Genomic DNA, 20,580 nt, shown 5'->3' on the forward strand with positions numbered 1-20,580 from the left:
AAACATTTTTATTAAATAGCATCTATATTAACTTCAACACTACACCTCCTTGTAAGGGGTCTGCCCACCCCTTACAATGTACTACTAATTTTTGTCTTATATCTGCTTTTGATAATGTAATTGAACAGAGGGAACAGTTACCGTTTTTGTATTTCTGTTGTTCATAAAAGGAAGATAAATTAGATGATAATTACATAGGGAATAATTCAAGCATAAGTTCCTTGGAGAAGTTACACTATAGAATGCCATATACAGTACATGGCCACATCGTAAGGGCTTCCTGTTGATTTTTATATTTTGCTATATAGTCTCAATGAATGCAAACATATTATAATTATGACTGTGTCGTACTGGTAGAATAGTGAGTCTATTTTGATCTATAAAGGCTGGTTAAAGGGCAGAGGCTTAATCAAATTCTTTCCATGTTACAGAAGATGAAACCTAATAAAGTGGTCTTATTTGTCACCTGAAATTTCGGTTAAAAATGATTAATCTGCTTAAACGCAGTCCTAATAGGATTGAAGTGATCCTTAGAACATGCCCTGAATAAAGAGCTGAAATCATAATGAATATTGTGCCGTTATTAAAACAACTTTATACGACATTAAAGTTTCTTGGTGAAATTAATCAGACAAAAGTAAGCCTGCCTGGTGTCTGGCATTAGTAATTACTTCCATTTACATGGCTGATTGCTAGATAACGGCTATTAGTCAAGTCCTTTTCCAATTGCCAGACGAGAAGACAATAAAAAAAAATTGATATCTACTGAAAAGGAGGGTCAGTCTCTTAACTTGTCATGTAGACCAAGTTATTGAAGGAATGAATGACACGTATTAAATTAACTTCATCCGAGATTCAGAAAAATGTTAAATATTCATGTGGAATTTATGACAAAAATAAATTTGCATGCTGTGTTGCATAACGTATTTTAGAGGCATTCTTCCCTAGAAGATTTTCTTCAAAGTGACAATATATTGGGATACAGAGACAGCGTATGACAGTGCATAAAAATATAGAACAAAAGGGGCTTCAACCATCATCATACAAGCTCCATGAATAGGGTAGATAAGACCTTTAAATTGCAATACAATCTGCATAAAATATTAGACAAATAACAATGGATCTGGTGTACTTACTGAAAGTCCATAATAGGATGGTGGTAAAATACTCAGTAAAAGACTAAATGGAATCTCTATCCACCTGTCCTGAATGACAGCTCCTCAGTGTCCATCCTCCCTGTTGCTGCTGAGATCTTAGGCCATGTGCCCACGGGAGCTTTTTGCTGCGGAGTTTGGATTTTCCAGATAAATCCGCAGGTTTTAGCATGTACAGGCACTCCCCATGTTACCCTATGGGACATGGGGAGTGTCTGTGTCCACGCTGCGGAAAGTGCGGCTGCGGAATCTCCTGCGGAGATCCCTCAGCCGCACCTAACTGCATGTCAATTATTCATGCGGATTTACTTGCGGAGATCCCGGCTCTCCGCTATGGAGATAGAAGCCGGGACGTCCGCAGGTAAATCGCGTGAAAGTCCGCATGTTTCCCGCAGCTATTCCGCTGGAAACTCGTAGCTAAAAATAGCTGCGGATGCCGGCGGGCAGCTGCGGGAAACATGCGGCCATACCTGTGAATATATCCGCAGGTACGAGCTCCCGTGGGCACATGGCCTTACACTGTTCAGCACAAGCTGCAGCTCTCAGTCAGGTGGGTGGGAGTGAATACACTTGGACTCCTGAACTCTTTCACTCTTTAGCTAGATATATTTTAATTTCTGAATTGTATAGCCATTCTAACATTGATTTTCAAGGTACATATAAAATCCTCATCATGTTTAAAAATCTGGAGCAGAGCGGAGTGTTGGGGTAACAGAAGTGAGATGAGTATGTGGTTAGATTTTTTTTATATGTGTATGGAATGTGTACCATACACATATAGGGAGCTATATGGGGGCTCATGCTGTACATAGGCAGCTATGTGGGGGCTCATGCTGTATATGAGGGCTATATGGGAGCTCATCCTGTATATAGAGCCTTTCTGGAGGCACATACCGAATATAGGAGCTATGTGGGGGCTTATACTCTATGTAGAAAGCTCTGTTGGGCCTCACACTGTATATAGGGGCTTTGTAAGGACCTCATACTATATATAGGGGTTATGTATCTATGTGGTGGCTCACACTATATATAGGAGCTATGTGGGGTCTCATACTATATATAAGATTGGTTGTGTGTGGGTTCATACTGTATATAGGAAGTGTTGTGTGGGCTCATATTGTATATAGGGAGCTATATGATGCTCATACTGTATATAAAGATCTATGTGAGGGCTGATATTGTATATTGGGGCTCATGTCTCCGGCGGGGGCTCAGGCCACGGCAGGGGAGGCTACCCAAGGCGCTTGGATCCAGGATTGTGGCTGTGGCAGCCGGATCCGGGGCTCGTGCAGCAGCCTGCAGCACACAACTGTATAAAGGGGGTTATTTACAGGGGGAGGGTTTGTCAGTGATGCCCCCGTGGGTTGCGGTGATGGTTAGTGGCACTGCTGCTGCCTTGTATTGGGGCAACCGGGGCTGATGGAGCGGGGCTGCAGGATGGTGTCCCCTCCACGGGTAGGGGAGGTGTTGTCTCGGGGCCCAGGTGTAGGTGGAGCGGAATGCTGGGGCACAGTCTGCAAACTGGACTGGATAATACCGGTGTACTCACAATTTTTGAATAAGTCACACAAAGTCCAAGTAGTAAACCAATTGCCGGGTACCGGTAGCCTCCGTAGGGTTGTGCTCGGGTCCCGCACACCGGTGAACAGAACAGGGGCCCTTCCTCCTGCACTCTAATTTGGTGTCTCGTGTGTTGAATAGTCCGCATGAAATGGGGTAAGTCCACTGGCGTTATCTTTGCTGTGGGAGCTGTCGCCCACGAGATCTGACCCTTGGGATTCTTGCAGGCACTTGCAGACAACCTATCCCCCGCGTTGAGCTTCCATCTCGCTCTATCTGGGCTACTCGTGGGAGAAGACGTGGAATCTTGTCCCCTGCTGGTTAATCGGAAAGGTGCTTGAAGCTGTCCTCGCCCTAGGGTCCAGGTACCCCGACTGTGCGCGGCCTCAGGACCGGATTCCCGCTGTCGGCACTGGCGGGCCACAACCCTGCCCCGGTCCACTTAAGGTCTCCCGCGACCGGATCTCCGTCGCCTGTGGCCCTGCTCTGCCGTCTGCCACCTAGTCAGCTCAGGTAGTCCAGTAGTCCGGGAGCTACAACCCCCGACTACCACTTCACTCCTCTTACTTCCACTGTCTACTCAGTTCTGTCTCGTTCCCTCCCCTAACACCTCAGAACCCCTAGGTTGGCATCACCATCTGCCTGGCCCCGCTCACTGGTGTGTCCCTATTGTCCTGGGGGGATGACTAGGCTTTTGTGGCTGATGTTTTTACCTGTGTGTGGTTGTGTTGGTAGGACAAGGAGGAGAGAGTCCTGCATCTGGAAGATGGATGCAGTCTACTGTGACAACCTGATTTTGTCAGGGCGTCACACTCATAGTGTATATAGTGGTTATGTGGAGGTTCATACTATATATAAAGGCTATATAGGGACTCTTAATGTATATAGAGGGCAATATAGGGATTCAAAATGTATAAAGGGACTATATTGGGACTCATACTGTATACAATTACTATGTGGGAGCTCATACTATAAAAAGAGGCTATGTGGAGGCTCATACTGTATATAGGGGCTATGTGGGGGTCTCATGCTGAATGTAGAGAGGCTACGTAGGGCTCATGCTGTATATAGGTTTGCTATGTGTGGGCCCATACTGTATATAGAACTATGTGGGGGCTCATACTCTATATAGTGGCTATGCAAAGGATCAAACTGTATATACAGGCTATGTGGGGCTCAAATTGTAGATAGTTTCTATGGTGGGGCTAATACTGTAAATAGTTGTTAGGGGCTCATACTGTTTATAGAGGCTATATGGGAGCTCATACTGTATATAGGGACTATGTGGGGCACACACTGTATGTATGGGGGCTGTCTGTGGGCTCATACTGTCACGGCCGGGCGGTCGGGTAGACCCAGGAGGTGGATCCACTGGACCGGACTCTAAGATGGTGGTAAGGAGTCCGGCAGCTGAAGCACTGAAGGGCGGCAGAACAGTCCGTGCAAGTGAGGGCAGCGGAGGAGTCCCTGGGACCACGGAGTCACAGATGGTGGTACTGGTGACGTAGCTCAGGTTCGGAAGCCGAGATGATAGTAGGCGGGGTCCGGAACCTCTGGAGCGGGATGACGGGTCACCGCAGGGATCCGAGATGGTACGGACTGTCAGTTGGCAGACGGACAGCGTGCGGGGTTCAGGACACGGCAGACTGGATGGCGCGGCAGGTACGGCTCTACAAAGAGAGATAGGTGAGTATAGGCACATAAACACCAGGAGACCTGACTCCTAGCTCAGGGAACACGAAGATCAGGCCCCGCCCCCTTGGACAATGACCCCCTATATACCCTGTACCTGTGCAACCTCATTTCCTGTTAATGGACGCTGGCCCTTTAAGAAAGGGTCAGTGACCGCGCGCGCGCCCTAATGCGCATGCGCGCCGCCCGAGTGCCAGAAGCCAGGGAAGGAGGCTGCGAGGAGGACGCAGGGGAGCCGGCCAGGTCCAGGGAAGCTGTCGGGCGCCGGGATCGGGGTCCAGGGACCCTGGGACGGACGGGATCCGGTGGCTGGAGAGCGGGGAGCGTGGCAGGTGAGCCGGGGAGCGGGGGTGAGGACCCGGGAAGCGTGACAGTACCCCCCCCCCCCACGCCCCCCTCCCCGCAACCGGGACATGAAGGCACGGATAAGAGGAGTGCCCACGTTCTCCCTGGGCTCCCAAGACCTATCCTCAGGACCATACCCCTCCCAGTCCACCAGGAAGAACTGCCGACCTCGTACGGTCTTCATGGCCACGATATCCCTTACCGCATAGATGTCATCATCGGCAATAGGTGGAGGAGCCGGACTGGCAGCAGCGGAGAAAGGACCAAGGACAACCGGCTTGAGCAGGGAGACGTGGAATGAGTTGGGTATCCTCATCGTGGCCGGGAGCTGTAGCTTGTAGGATACCTCATTGATCTTGCGGAGGACCTTAAACGGCCCGATGTAGCGAGGACCCAGCTTGTAGGACGGTATCTTCAATCGGATGTACTGGGAAGCAAGCCAGACCAGGTCACCAGGAGAGAAACACGGAGGATCCAGACGTCTCTTGTCAGCGTGTTTCTTCATCCGCTGGGAAGCGCGCCCAAGGGACGCCTTGACAGAGTCCCAAATGGTAGCAAAGTCACGGACAGCAGTATCAGCAGCCGGGACATCCGATGAAGGGGATATAGGCAGCGGGACGGCGGGCTGAAGTCCGTAAACAACATGGAAGGGTGATTTGGAGGATGACTCACTGACGTGGTGGTTATGGGCGAATTCAGCCCAAGGCAGAAGCGAGGACCAGTCGTCGTGATGGGCGTTGACATAGTGACGTAGGTATGAGGTCAAGATTTGATTGACCCTCTCCACTTGGCCATTAGACTGAGGATGGTAAGCAGAGGAAAAGTCCAGAGTCACTCCCAGATGTTTGCATAGAGCCCTCCAGAAGCGGGAGGTGAACTGGGTTCCTCTGTCGGACACGATGTGGGATGGAAAGCCATGCAAGCGAAAGATGTGATGTATATAGGCTTCCGCGAGTTCCTGAGCTGAGGGCAGTCCGGCCATAGGAACGAAGTGGGCCATTTTGGAGAATCGATCAACCACGACCCATATGACTGTGTGCCCGGAGGATAATGGCAAGTCCGTAATAAAGTCCATAGCTATGTGTTGCCACGGGACTGAGGGTATCGGCAGAGGCAGAAGACGGCCATGGGGCAAGTGGTTGGGCGTCTTGTTCCTGGCACAGGAGGAGCAGGCAGATACAAAAGCAGCGACGTCCGTGCGAAGGGATGGCCACCAGTAATGGCGTACAATCGCACCCCATGTTCTCTTCTGGCCTGCATGGCCGGCTGTTTTTGATGCATGACCCCAGTGTAACACTTTTTGCCTGTCGGTCTCAGAGACATAGGTCTTCCCGGGCGGTATCTGGGCTAGAGTGACAGGGGCCACCGGAACGATGTTGCTAGGACAGATGATGGGTTGGGTAGTCGCTTCCTCCTGCTCCATGGGCATGAAAGACCTGGACAAGGCATCAGCGCGTACATTCTTGTCCGCGGGTCGGAAGTGAAGCTGAAAGTCAAACCTGGCAAAGAATAAAGACCACCTGGCTTGCCGTGGGTTCAGTCGCTGAGCGGACCGCAGGTATTCCAAGTTCTTGTGGTCAGTGTAAATTATCACGGGATACACTGCACCTTCCAGGAGGTAGCGCCATTCCTCCAGTGCCAGTTTGACTGCCAAGAGCTCTCGGTCCCCGATGGTGTAGTTGCGTTCAGACGCTGAGAAGCCCTTGGAGAAGAATCCGCAAGTCACCATCTTCCCGGAGGAGGATTTCTGCATGAGCACTGCTCCGGCTCCTGAGGAGGAGGCATCCACCTCCAAGGTGAACTGGCGGTTTAACTCCGGACGGTGGAGTACAGGAGAGGAAGCAAAAGCTCGCTTCAATGAGCCAAACGCGGCGTCGGCCGCAGGCGACCAGTCCTTTGGATTTGCCTCTTTCTTAGTCAAAGCGGAAAGTGGAGCAGTCAGAGCAGAGAAGTGAGGGATGAATTGGCGGTAGTAGTTGGCGAATCCCAGGAAGCGTTGGATTGCTTTCAGTCCAGAAGGGGGAGGCCAGTTGAGAATGGCGGAGACCTTCTTGGGATCCATCTGCAGTCCAGTCTCAGAGATGACGTACCCCAAAAAGGGGAGTGTAGACTGCTCAAAGACACACTTCTCATACTTTGCGTACAGGCGATTCTCTCTCAATCTTCGTAGAACCAGCTGTACGTGCTCTCTGTGGGTTGAGAGGTCCGGAGAGAAGACAAGGATGTCATCTAGATATACTACCACACAGGTGTAGAGGAGGTCTCGGAACACGTCGTTCACCAGTTCTTGGAAGACGGCAGGAGCATTACACAGGCCGAAGGGCATCACGCAGTACTCATAATGTCCATCGCGCGTATTGAACGCGGTCTTCCATTCGTCACCAGAGCGGATGCGCACCAGATTGTAAGCACCCCGAAGGTCCAGCTTGGTGAACACACGAGCCCCCCTAAGTCGGTCAAACAATTCGGGGATGAGCGGCAGAGGGTACTTGTTTTTGACTGTGATCTGATTCAGACCCCGGTAGTCGATGCAGGGGCGTAAATCGCCCTCTTTTTTCTTGACAAAGAAGAAACCTGCTCCAGCAGGAGAGGAGGACCTCCGAATGAATCCCCTTGCCAGGCTCTCTGAGATGTAAGCAGACATAGCCCTTGTTTCGGCTGGAGATAAAGGATATATCCGTCCTCGTGGTGGCGTTGTTCCAGGGAGCAGGTCGATGGCACAATCGTATGGACGATGTGGCGGCAGTACCTCGGATTCCTTTTTATCAAAGACATCCGCAAAGGTCCAATAGGCCGAGGGCAGCCCCGGTAGGTTCTCAGGAACCAGAGGTTGTCGGATGGGTTGTGTGGATTTTAGACATCTCTCATGACACGAAGAACCCCAGCGGGTGATGTCGCCTGTACCCCAGCTGACTGATGGTTCGTGGGCCCGTAACCATGGAAGACCCAGCAGGATCTGATGGGACATGTGAGGGAGGACGTAGAAGGCGATGGTCTCGGTGTGAAGAGCACCGATCCGCAGTTCAACCGGCCTGGTGGTCCAGGAGATGGTGTCAGAAAGGGGTCTCCCATCTACAGAGGCAATCACCAGGGGCTTGTTGAGTGGAATAACAGGCACTTGGTATTTGTCCACGGTGGCTTGCTGGATGAAATTGCCTGCTGCCCCGGAATCGAGGTAGGCCTCAGCCGTGAACCGCGTCTCTCCCGTTGTCACTTGCACGGTCCATGTGACCGGATCAGAGAGAGTCCCAGCACCTAGGGTGGCCTCTCCTACCAACCCTAGGCTTTGGAGTTTCCCGGCCTTTCCGGACAGGAACGGAGGAGGTGTGTGTCCTCACCACAGTAAAAGCAGAGGCCCTTAGCGAGCCGCTCTGCTCGTCGTTGTTCGGACTGCCGTATCCGGTCAATCTGCATGGGCTCGTGGACGGGAATCCCAGCGGTAGAAGACTGAGGTACGGAGGTCTTCTGTGGAGGAGAGGGATGCCGGACTGGACGTCTCTCCCGAGACAGCTCTTTGGAGCGCTCCTGAAAACGGATGTCTACTCGAGTTGCTAGGGCAATCAGGGCATCTAGGGTGGAGGGCACGTCACGGCCCGCCAACTCGTCTTTGATGCGGCTTGAGAGACCCTCCCAGAAGGCGGCTGTTAGGGCCTCATTATTCCAGCTGAGTTCTGAAGCCAACGTGCGGAAACGAATGGCGTATTGGCCCACCGTCAGTGTTCCTTGACGCAAGCGGAGAAGGGATGAAGCAGACGCAGAGGCGCGTCCCGGCTCGTCAAAAGTGCTGCGAAAGGCCTGCAGGAACTCTTGAAGATCCTTGGTCATAGGGTCCTCCTTTTCCCACAAGGGGTTCATCCACGCCAGCGCCTCGCCCTCCAGGTGAGACATTATAAAGGCGACCTTGGCTTGGTCAGAGGCGAACAGATGTGGCAGCTGCGTGAAATGAAGGGAACACTGGTTAATGAAGCCCCTGCAGGTCTTGGGATCTCCAGCATAACGAGGTGGTGAAGCCAACCGGAGTTGGGAAGCACCCGACGAGGCTGCCACTGGTGCGGGAGCCGTGGATTGTCCATTGGAGGACCTGGGTGCCGCAGGCGTCATGGAAGCTTGTAACGTGTACAGGCGGGTGTCCACGGAGGTCATAAATTGCAGCATGCGGGTCTGGACTTCACGCTGGCGTTGGAGTTCCTCTTGCAGGGCCAATAGTGCTGCAGCGGGATCCATGGCCTGATCTTACTGTCACGGCCGGGCGGTCGGGTAGACCCAGGAGGTGGATCCACTGGACCGGACTCTAAGATGGTGGTAAGGAGTCCGGCAGCTGAAGCACTGAAGGGCGGCAGAACAGTCCGTGCAAGTGAGGGCAGCGGAGGAGTCCCTGGGACCACGGAGTCACAGATGGTGGTACTGGTGACGTAGCTCAGGTTCGGAAGCCGAGATGATAGTAGGCGGGGTCCGGAACCTCTGGAGCGGGATGACGGGTCACCGCAGGGATCCGAGATGGTACGGACTGTCAGTTGGCAGACGGACAGCGTGCGGGGTTCAGGACACGGCAGACTGGATGGCGCGGCAGGTACGGCTCTACAAAGAGAGATAGGTGAGTATAGGCACATAAACACCAGGAGACCTGACTCCTAGCTCAGGGAACACGAAGATCAGGCCCCGCCCCCTTGGACAATGACCCCCTATATACCCTGTACCTGTGCAACCTCATTTCCTGTTAATGGACGCTGGCCCTTTAAGAAAGGGTCAGTGACCGCGCGCGCGCCCTAATGCGCATGCGCGCCGCCCGAGTGCCAGAAGCCGGGGAAGGAGGCTGCGAGGAGGACGCAGGGGAGCCGGCCAGGTCCAGGGAAGCTGTCGGGCGCCGGGATCGGGGTCCAGGGACCCTGGGACGGACGGGATCCGGTGGCTGGAGAGCGGGGAGCGTGGCAGGTGAGCCGGGGAGCGGGGGTGAGGACCCGGGAAGCGTGACACATACATATATAGGGGCTATGTGGAGGATTATGCTGTACATAGGGGAAATTACGTGGACTCATACTATATATAGGGAGTGTTGGGTGTGGGCCAATACTGTATATAGGTGGCTAATTGGGGTGTCATTAAATATGTATAACTAAATATATATATATATATATATATATATATATATATATATATATATATACATATATATATATATATATATATATATATATATATATACTGTATATTTATATATATATGTGGGGGCTGTTTGTAGGTCATACTGTACATAGCAGGCTGTGTAGGGGCTCATAGTGTGTATAGGGGCTGTGTGTGAGCTCGTACGGTATGTAGGGAGTGTCATCACAGTTAAATCTTCTTAATTTTAAGTGATGTAATTATTGTTTTATTTTAATACTAATTGTAATTAATATATTAGTATTAATATTGAGAAGAATAAATTACAGCCTATTGGCTTAACCATCCACAACAGTCATGGTCACTCATGGCCGTCGGGAAAATTAATTTCTCACCCCTGCTCGATTATCTGTAGCGCTGGACATAAGAGTAAAAAAAATTCTGTCTTTCTCATTTTTCATCTGCATATGTACACTTATTGTTAATCATTTGACTTATCATATGATCTATCAAAAAAGGTTCACGTGATATATTAAATGTTGCATTGGGGATGAGGGGGCCTTCACCTTCTAAACTGCCCAGGGCCCTGGCTACACTTTATCCGCCCCAGCCTTTAGGATACTTGAATTTGCGATCTATTGATCACCTGTACGATACACTACAATACTACCGTGTTTGTAGTATATTTTAATATTACTTGTTGTCTTATGAAGCACAGCCCCGCAGCTGCCATGGCAGCCCATCGGCACCCATCTGCGTTTTGTGCCGCTATGTTGGAGTCCTTTTAAATGTCACATTTGACAGTGGAATTTAGGAGGTTAAAGTGATGTGATCAGTGAAAGCTACTATCACATTAGTTACTCTCAGGTGACGGCACCCATTTAATATTGCCGGCACCCATGTTGAACTGGCTCCAAACAGTGATGAGTTAAGTGCTAGATATACTGTATGAAATATCAGGTTGGCGTATTTCTGATTATCGAGGCCTAATTTTTTATAATAATTAATGAGGTGTTTCAGATTGTACATCAAGGATGAATGTGTGAAGATTTGAACCATTTCTTGAAGATAACCTTGACTGAACACCGAGCGGAGGAATTAGTGAGCTGCTGTAGCTACGTGTCAGTATGGTTATCAATAAAACATGATCTGAGTGCAGCACTGAGTTGATTAGAATACATTTACAGCAGATACATGAAACTATTTCTACAGTTTCTGAATGTTTTTGCAATTATAAATATAAATACAATGCAAATCAAATATTTCTTATACTGGATTTGAAATCAGAATTCAGCAGTCATGAAGCACTATAACTGGGAAAATCATGTACATAAAGACCGGACTACATCCCAAACAGGAAAAGTTAGTCGGGGTGTATCTATTCTCAGGACCCGGTCCATCAGCCATTTCAATGTGTCAATAATTTGTGGCCGATTGACCGAACTCCTGAGAAACGCCTCTCACGTGACAGCATCGGTGGCTTTTTTGATTAGCCCAATGTCACAAGTATGTCATACCACTACGATGATGTCTCACCGGGCTGGATAATCAAAATAAGAGGAACAGGTGTCGTTACCTATGAGGCGGTTCTCAGTTATCCCATCCAATGGTTATTGATCCGGCTGATGGACCAGGTCCTAAAAATCAGTATGTGCTAACTCTAATAAAAATATAAAGGAAAGTATGTGCCAAATCAAAAATGTTCAAAACAGTACAATAGTATGGGAGGTCATTATAGAGAGGGGGGAGCCAGCACTGCCTATGAATGGCATGTAAGAAAAAAAAAAGTGTAAAATTCACAAATTCATTCCTACTGTACTATAATGCAAAATGAAGTTTTTCGCAAACAATTGATCAATAATTTGAGCCACACGTGACACATCACGGCAAATCTCAATAGGGAAGGGTCCTACTCTATATTATATAATTTACCATTGTGCCATACGGCCTCCTAAATATTTTAATAAGCAGAACCATATAAAAGCAACACATGTGACATGTCAGAGCTAGCTCTATTTACTTGGGCCTGCTCCTTTAGCCATGGCTGCTGGTCTGACACTGTGAGGGCCAGTTCTGATATTGTCCTGGTGGCCTTGCTGCATATGCTGGCACCTGGACTGCCTTTATTCGCAGTTGTCTGTCTTTGCAACATGGGAGCATTGCTTTCAAGTCTTAGGCCCGTTTCACACGTCAGTGAAAAACACTGACGTTTTTCACTGGCGTGTAAAACACGCACATGTACTTCCTTGTGCCGTGAATCACGGCACACGTGGGTTGTCTAAGTGCAATCCGGGCTCCGTTCTCCGTGGCCCGTGATTGCACTTAGAGATTAACTCACCTGTGCGCGCTCCCACTCTCCATGGTGCTGATCGCTCTCGCGGTGCAGCATCCGGCCGGCGCTGACCCCCGCAGCAGCTGCTTCCGGGTCGGTTGTGTCGTGCATAATGAATATGTGCGACAGTAATGAGCCGGCTCAGAAGCAGCAAGCTGAACGGGCTGCAGAGAGCATCGCTGGAGCCGGGTGAGTAAAAATGATTTTTATTTTAAAAGCACGTTTTTTTCTGGCACGTGTCTCACGGATCACACCACTGCGTGGTCCGTGGGACATCAGTGATGCCAGAAAAAAATGGACATGTCTCCGTGCGGCAATCACGGACACGCGGGTACGCCGCACGGAGACACGTGCAGTGAAAAATCACTGATGTGTGAGCAGACCCATTCATTATAATGGGTCTGCGTATGTCAGTGATTCTGGTACGTTTAAAAAAAAGCACAAACGTACCAGAATCACTGACGTGTGAAAGGGGCCTAAGCAAGCATATTTATGGTAGACCAGACTAGTTAACCCTCAACTGGTGAGGTGAGGTTTGCCACACCCCAGGGAAATTTTGTTCAGCTGGTATTCATTGGAAAATGCTGGTATGAGGATACGTGTCTCACTAGCCTCCATCCATTTCCTTGTCAACAGGATGTCGTCAAGGCCTCTCTCTTCTGGCCACGCATAACAGAGCTAGCTGTCTCTAAGTGCAGTCTTGGGCTTGCTGAACACATTTTCAAATTTTAAAAACTGTTTTATTTTTGCACAAATTTATAACTGAGGTTCTGTTTGTTCATGCACTTGCTCTCAGGCAAAAAAAATTGTTGTGATTTTTATTTACATTATCTTAAAAGTCATGTTTCATAATTCCCTCTGATTGAATCATCAATGTATTACATTTTCTGATACTTGTGGGTGTCAAAAATTTGTTATACTCATGTGTAATCAATCGTCAATAAGAAAGCGATTAAAAAAAACGTGATCTCTGCATTTTCTGTAAAAATTAGAGATTTCAAAACACTGGGGTATAGGAAGCCCCACATCACCAGTTGCGTGACAAAAATCCCACCTCGCCAGTTGAGGGTTAATGCCGTTTTAATTTTTATTTCACAAATCAATAGTAAATAAGAAAATCGGAAACTTTGTAATATATCTTATCAGGGAAATCTTCATATTTCTCTGCCAGGACTGATCATTTATTCTGAAAATTCTCAATTCATGGCTAAAATCTGTATTTGATTAAAATTTTTACATAATTGACATACGAGATGACATATGTTACTGATAAGATTTAGTGTAGAAGGGAAGGGGAGAGGAGGAGGGTGGGGCTCTGCCGCTAGCTCCTCCCTCTGCCTCTAGCTCCTCTCTCTGCTGCTAGATCCTCTCTAACTTCTCCTCTCCATAGAATTTTATTACTAACAACTGCCATCTCCTAGATTGGAACACTGGGAGCCCCTACATCCAAGAGAATGGGGGTCCTGTGTTCACTGCGTAAGTAAAGTAGTAGAATGCACAGACTGGCACAAGCACACTTATTTTTTCAACAGCGGACGACAAGTCTGATTTACCAATTCTCATTTGTATTAGTCTATCTAAAAGAAAAGGGTTTGCACTATACCAGTATTGCTTTGTCATAAATATACCTTATTACTGGGTGTATAAAAAATGAAAAGCATTCACTAGTACGCAGATATACTATACATTAATTTTTGCACCACATCGGATTGGTATTGTATGAATCTAACCAACAAAAACACTTATATCTGAGTATATATTCAGATATCATGCACAACTATATTCATCACGCCACCATCCTGTGTTTCCAAAGTTTTAGCATTTTCTGATGAGTTAGTTTATATATTGAGCCAATGCGACTCTATTCTATGATAATCGTGATCCATGTGACTTCCTTTCTGGTTTTGTCTTCTTTGATGAATTCTACCCACTGTTAAAACCAATGCACTTTTATTTCACAGAGACATCTGGTGTCATTTTAGTCTGTTTCTGTATCTAGCTTCAAAGCTGGAGAGCGCATATGTGTTTGGAATGCAAAACTTCCAATTCAGGTCTTATGCATTTGGTGCTACACAGTTTTAATTTTCTATTGCACATTAATGCTTCTAAACAGATTGGAAAGTTACTAAAAGGCGATGAAATGAGCCCAGTAAAAGCAATAAGGTCATATATATTCACATTGGATGCGACAGACACCAAATTACCTCTGCATGTATGATCGAAGAAGTGTTATCCCTAGAAGAAAATACATCATAATGGAGCAGACCATCATTGCCAACCCCAGGAGTATCGCTCTGTCTTCTCCTGCTTTTAATGCTGTCACAGTTTTCCTTTTGTCCAGAAGGTCATGGTCCTTGATTTTTTGGTAGAAATTTCTGAAAATAAAATATTATTATTAGTTATAGAAAAAATACAGAAGCATCTACCAAACCAACTGAGCATAAATGCCTATTATTTTTATTGGAATGCATTTGTATCATTATTGCTCCACATACCGCATTTTTTTTACTATGAGCATCACCTCGGGCATGAAAACTCGAATCTAGCAAGTTGGAGGCTCTGAAAGGCTTGACTCGAATAATGAGTAGAAAGGAAGTCAATGGGAAACGGAAACAGTTTTACGAAAGCCTCTAACAGGAGGGTTGAAAAATTGTGTATCTCTGACTCCCAGGTTGCTGTTGGTGACTAAATAAAGAAATAATTTAAAAAAAATTATGTGGGGTCCCACTCATTTGGATAACCAGCCAAGGTAAAGCAGACAGCTGTGGGCTGGTAATTTCAGGCTGGGAAGGTCCATGGCCTGGTGCAAGGTAATACTTTTGGGGGTTTATTTAAGCTGTGTAATGTCAGATGGCATCAAGACCAGGGGTTAGTAATGGAGAAGCATCTATAAGACATACAGATAGGGACTTTAGATTGTGAGCCCCAATGGGGACAGTGTTCCTGATGTATGTAAAGCGCTGCGGAATATGTTAGCGCTATATAAGAATAAAAAAAATAAAGATTTTTTTTCTGATAAGACACCCCCATTACTAACCCAGGAATCATAAAACACACACACACACACACACACACAAACACACACACAAACACAAATAGGAAACAATAGTTAATTTGAATAAAGATTCCCCCACGCTATCCCTTAATTACCAATTTATTAAAATAAATGTTCCCGCAGCTCTGGTGACTGTAAATAGCAATAATGTACAGCTATCCACAGGCATCGAGTAGTGACAACAAATCTCAGAGTCGCCGGCTCAACGCTGTGTTCAGTAAAGATGAAAGCTGTTGTCACTACCCAGCAGCTGTGAATTGCTGTACTTTACTGCTATTCAGTCAATGGATCTGCATTAATAAAGTGACAGACACAACCAATGATGTATAGGTACATCATTGGTCATGAAGGGGTTAATCATGTCTATTCCATCTCTCTTTCCTTTCCCTACATTATACATACATATAGACACACAGCTCTGATCAGTCACATGACCATGAAAGGTCTTTGAATTTATTGAGTGGAAGGTCCTTCAGCTGCTCAGCTCCTTCACTATCCGTTCAGGTCCTGGCAGCTTCCTTTCCTGCTCTGCACCAATCACATAGATGAGTGCAGACCAGGAGGAGCGAAGGCAGCTCTCTCTGATCAGGGAGGATGCCGTGTTAGCGTTCTCCTCCACCACAGGAAGCTGCCTACTGACTATAAGACACACACTCTTTTAGAAAGAGTTTTTCTTATTAAAAAGTGTGTCTTCTGGAATGAAAAATGGTATCTACATATGTGACACCCTGGCAATACCAGGTAGTCACAGATGATTGTACCCCCCACCAAGGGTACAGGAAGTGCCTCCTCCTTGGGAATTAACACCACACATCTCACACACACTAACACCAGCCGCAAATCCTAGTCGCCCCCGCCATGACAGCCAGGACACACCAGTGGGTGGGACCAAGTGGATGGGAATGCCCACCTAGGGGGTCTTGAGGTGACACGGGGCGGGAACCAGTGAGTTTTCAGTTGCAGTTCAGTGGGGAGTGCAGTTTGAGTGGAGTAGGTGTTGGTGACAGGAGCTGAAGTGCGGTGTGGTCAGGGTTGGGGCCCTGGGACCACGGGAGGACCGACTAGGTGGCAAACAGCTTTGTAGGGCCACATGCGACAGAGATCCAGTTGCGGGAGACCTGAAGCGGACTGGGGCAGGGTTGTAGCCCACCGGTACCCACAATGGGAATCCGGTCCAGAGGCCGTGCACAGACGGGGTACCTGGACCCTAGGCCGAGGCAAGCTTCAAGCCCCTTGTTAATTAACCAGCGGGACAAGGTATCAGGCCTTGATTCTGAGGAAAGAAGCCCAGATAGAGCAGACCAGCAGCCCAACGCGGGGGACAGGGTGTCCGCCAAGAACCCACTGAGTCCCACGGGTCAGCATCTGCGGGCAACAGCTCCCTCTGCGTCAAAAACTGCAGGGAAGCAGATTTCTCCCGTTCCATGCGGGGTTAATCCACACACCACAGAACACGAGTGCAGGAGGAAGGGCCCCTACATTGCGACCCGTGTGTGGGACCAGCACATCCCTCCAGAGGCAACCGGTATCCGGCCTTGGATTACAATACAGACTTCGTGTGATTTCTTCCTAATTGTGAGTACACCAGTGTCATCCTGTCCAACCTGCCGACGGCGCCCAAGCCCTGCTCCTTACCTGCACCTGGGCCCCGGGACTACAGCTCTCCTCTACCCGTGGAGGGGATACCACCTTGCTGCCCCCACGTCATTGGTCCCGGACGCCAGCCCTGAGAGGCAGCGGCGGTCCCACCATCCCATCACCGCAACCCATGGGTGGCGTCACAGACAATCTCCCCTGTAAATACCTCCCTTTTTCACTGTGTGTGAGGATGGGCGGTTGCTCGAGCCCCGGGTCTGGTCACCACTCGAGCCCAGGACACGATCCCGGATCCGAGCGCCCCTCGAGCAGCCCCGGTTGCCGCAGCGGAGGCGGCACCCGTCCGCGACACATATGTTGTGAAGAAGAATATAAAAGGTGTTGTACATAACTATAAGAAACCAAACCTTATCATTAGAAAGCTTTACTTTTTATTAGGATGGCTTGCTAGAAGCTGTTCTTTTTTATATTCTCTCATAGATTTAGTTAGCAGATTTAGTAGCGGCATATAAAAGAAAAAAGAGTAATCAGCACTAATTTATAGATATATATATATATATATATATATATATATATATATATATTTGGTAGATAATGAACCTCTGAATGGAAAAATAAACCAATCATTCAGTCTTTGTAAGAACACGACTGCACTAGTCTTACTTTGTTGTAGTGTACATATTGATTACTGCAAACTCAATCACTGTGGCAGAATTTTGTCTCCTAGATGTAAATAAGATCTGTCAAAGGATGCATCATAATCAGTTATTTACACAAAGGCTAGATGAGCCAGTTAATAAACATTGTAATATCAGTATTTTCATCATCTTTCCATACGTATGATAGAGGAAACATTTCATTGTTATTGAATTCTTTAGGCAACTAGGACATTGCCTCTTAATTCAAACACAAGGTCAACCTCATCTATAAAAGCTTCATTTTAGGCTATATTCCCATAGATTGTATTTGCTGCAGATCTCAGGCATCAGAGGTCCCCATAGTGATACCCACAGCATTATATATGGCTCCGAATATCATTGCAAAAAAGATGTGGGGAAATGGCACATTCATGATTTGGGTAAAACTCGCCCCTACATCCACAGCATAAATTGACTTGCTGAAGATCTCAAACTCACTCAACCATCTCCTTGATTTCTCCCATGCATCTCCTTACTCTGGAACTCACTAAGCTACCCACACTTTCCTGACTCCTTTTCACTTTAAACATTTTCAACAATACCTGGAAACAGATTTCTTCAGAGAAGTATCTGGCCTACTATAACCTGCTCATTAGAAAGCCTTTAAAAGAACATCTACTGTACATGTTGATTTAAATTGAAGCCCTAAAGATAATTTCTTAGAAGGTTTTTGCTATGTAATCTGAGGACAGCATGAGATAGGGGCTGAGATACAGACTTCAAGGATGTGTCACTTATTAGGCTGGTTGCTCTTTTTTAGCACAATGTATGTTTTATGAAATGGACATTATCAGTGACATGACAAACTTCTGTGAGCCTTGGTTCGACCCCTCCTCTTATAAGCAGTTTACTGTCAATAGACAATGTACACAGAAAGCTAGGGTGTGGGCAGGGATAGCTTTCTGAGTTCTACCACACACTACATCTAAGAACTCTGACTGTGTCACAACTGCTGCACCCAGTAAACTATTATTGGAATGAAGATCTCTTTTCCTACATTATGATGCTCTCAGATAAAGTAGCAAAAACCTGGTGACAGATTCCTTTTAACCCCTTCAGCCCCAAGCCTATTTTGACCCTAAAGACCAGGACATTTTTTGCAATTTTGACCAGTGTCACTTTATGAGGTTATAACTCTGGAACGCTTCTACGGATCCCGGTGATTCTGAGACTGTTTTTTCATGACATATTGGGTTTCATGTTAGTGGTAAATTTAGGCTGATATTTTTTACGTTTCTTTGTGAAAAAAACTGAAATTTCGCGAAAAGTTTGAAAATTTTGTAATTTTTAAACTTTTAATTTTTATGCTCTAAAACCAACGAGACATATGACACAAAATAATTAATAAATAACATTTCCCACATGTCTACTTTACATCAGAACAATTTTGGGAAAAAAAAAAAAAATTTAAGGAAGTTGTAGGGGTTCAAAGTTTATGAGCAATTTCTCATTTTTACAACAAAATTTACAAAGCCACTTTTTTTAGGGACCACATCATATTTGAAGCGATTTTGAAGGGTCTACATGACACAAAACACCCAAAAGTGACACCATTCCAAAAACAGCACCCCTCAGGCTACTCAAAACCACATTCAAGAAGATTATTAACCCTTCAGGTGCTTCACAGTGACTAAAGCAATGTGGAAGGAAAAAATGAACATTTTACTTTTTGCAACAAAAATGTTAATTTAGCCTCAAATATTGCATATTCACAAGGGTAGCAGGATTAAATGAACCCCCAAAATTTGTTGGGCAATTTCCACTGAGCACGCAGATACCTCATATGTGGCGAAAAACCACTGTTTGGGCGCATGGCAGGACTCGGAAGGGAAGGAGCGCCATTTGACTTTTTTGAACAGAAAATTAGCTGGAATCGTTAGCCGCACCATGTTGCGTTTGGAGAGCGCCTGAGGTGCCGAAACAGTAGAGCTTCCCCACAAGTGACCTCATTTTGGAAACTAGACCCCTCATGGAATTTATATAGATGTTTATTGAGCACTTTGAGCCTCTGGGGGCTTCACAAAAGTTAATAGAGTTGAGCCATGAAAATAAAAAAAAAAAAATTTCACTACAAAATTGTTACTTCAACCAGGTAGCTTTTTTTTCACAAGGGTATCAGGAAAAATTGCACCATAAAATGTATTGTGCAATTTATCCTGAGTACACAGACACCTCATATGTGGTGGAAATCAAATGTTTGGGCGCACAGCAGGGCTCGGAAGGCAAGGAGTGTCATTTGACGTTTCAAACGCAAAATTGTCTGGGATAATTAACGTATTCCATGTTGTGTTAGGAGAGCCCCTGAGGTGCCGAAACAGTAAAGCTCCCCCACATGTGACCCCATTTTGGAAACTAGACCCCCACGGCATAGAAAAAAAAAACAGGGCGCACGCACGAATGTTCTGCAAAAAAGGGGGGGACTAGGTGGGATGGAAAAAAGAAGTCCTGTCCAAAGTCGAGTACGACTGCAGGACGATTGCTGATCAGGTACCTAATTGTATATGTTTTGTTTTGGTTTTTTTTTATTTGGGGTGCACAAAAAAAGCAAAAACTAGAGCAACAATTACGTACCTGATCAGCACTTGGCGGCAAGCAGGGGGGGAAGAGGGGGGGAGAGGGAGTGGGAGATGCGATTGGGGATAGTTAGAAAAGAGCCACGAACAATACTTGCAGGATGGATCAGAACAGCGGCAGATGGGGGGCGGCAGATGGGGGGGGCAGAGGCATATAAAGGGAGCATCTGTGATTGTGAGACGGGATAGGGTGGGGGCGGATGGGAGAGGGTGCAGTGGATGCAGGAGCGGCAGAGGATGGGGGGGAAGGGGGGGAAGGGGGGGATGGGCGGGAAGGGGAGTGGGAGGTGAGATTGGGGATAGTTACCCTACAGGATGGATCTAGGCAGCTGGATCACAGGAGATGAAGGAGGCAGCAGATCTGGGAGGGTGAGAGGTGGGAGAGGGAGCGCAGCGCAGATCACGGAGGAGACAGGTGAGCAGAGCACAGATCACGGGGGTGAGAGTTGGCGGGAGAGCGGACAGCAGATCATAT

General features: G+C 47.2%; 1 protein-coding gene across 2 annotated transcripts in view; it reads right to left on the reverse strand.

Annotated features, from left to right (window-relative positions):
- The window catches only part of KCNMB2 (potassium calcium-activated channel subfamily M regulatory beta subunit 2), a 1,063,037-nt gene that overhangs the window by 128,743 nt on the left and 913,714 nt on the right, over positions 1-20,580 (reverse strand). For both annotated transcript variants that reach the window (XM_075340610.1, XM_075340609.1), the window contains one exon: positions 14,388-14,558. In XM_075340610.1, coding sequence (XP_075196725.1) covers positions 14,388-14,558 — 171 coding nt within the window. The remainder of the gene's footprint in view (positions 1-14,387; positions 14,559-20,580) is intronic.

The sequence above is a fragment of the Anomaloglossus baeobatrachus genome, chromosome 3 (assembly GCF_048569485.1).
Source record: "Anomaloglossus baeobatrachus isolate aAnoBae1 chromosome 3, aAnoBae1.hap1, whole genome shotgun sequence".
Lineage (NCBI taxonomy): Eukaryota > Metazoa > Chordata > Amphibia > Anura > Aromobatidae > Anomaloglossus > Anomaloglossus baeobatrachus.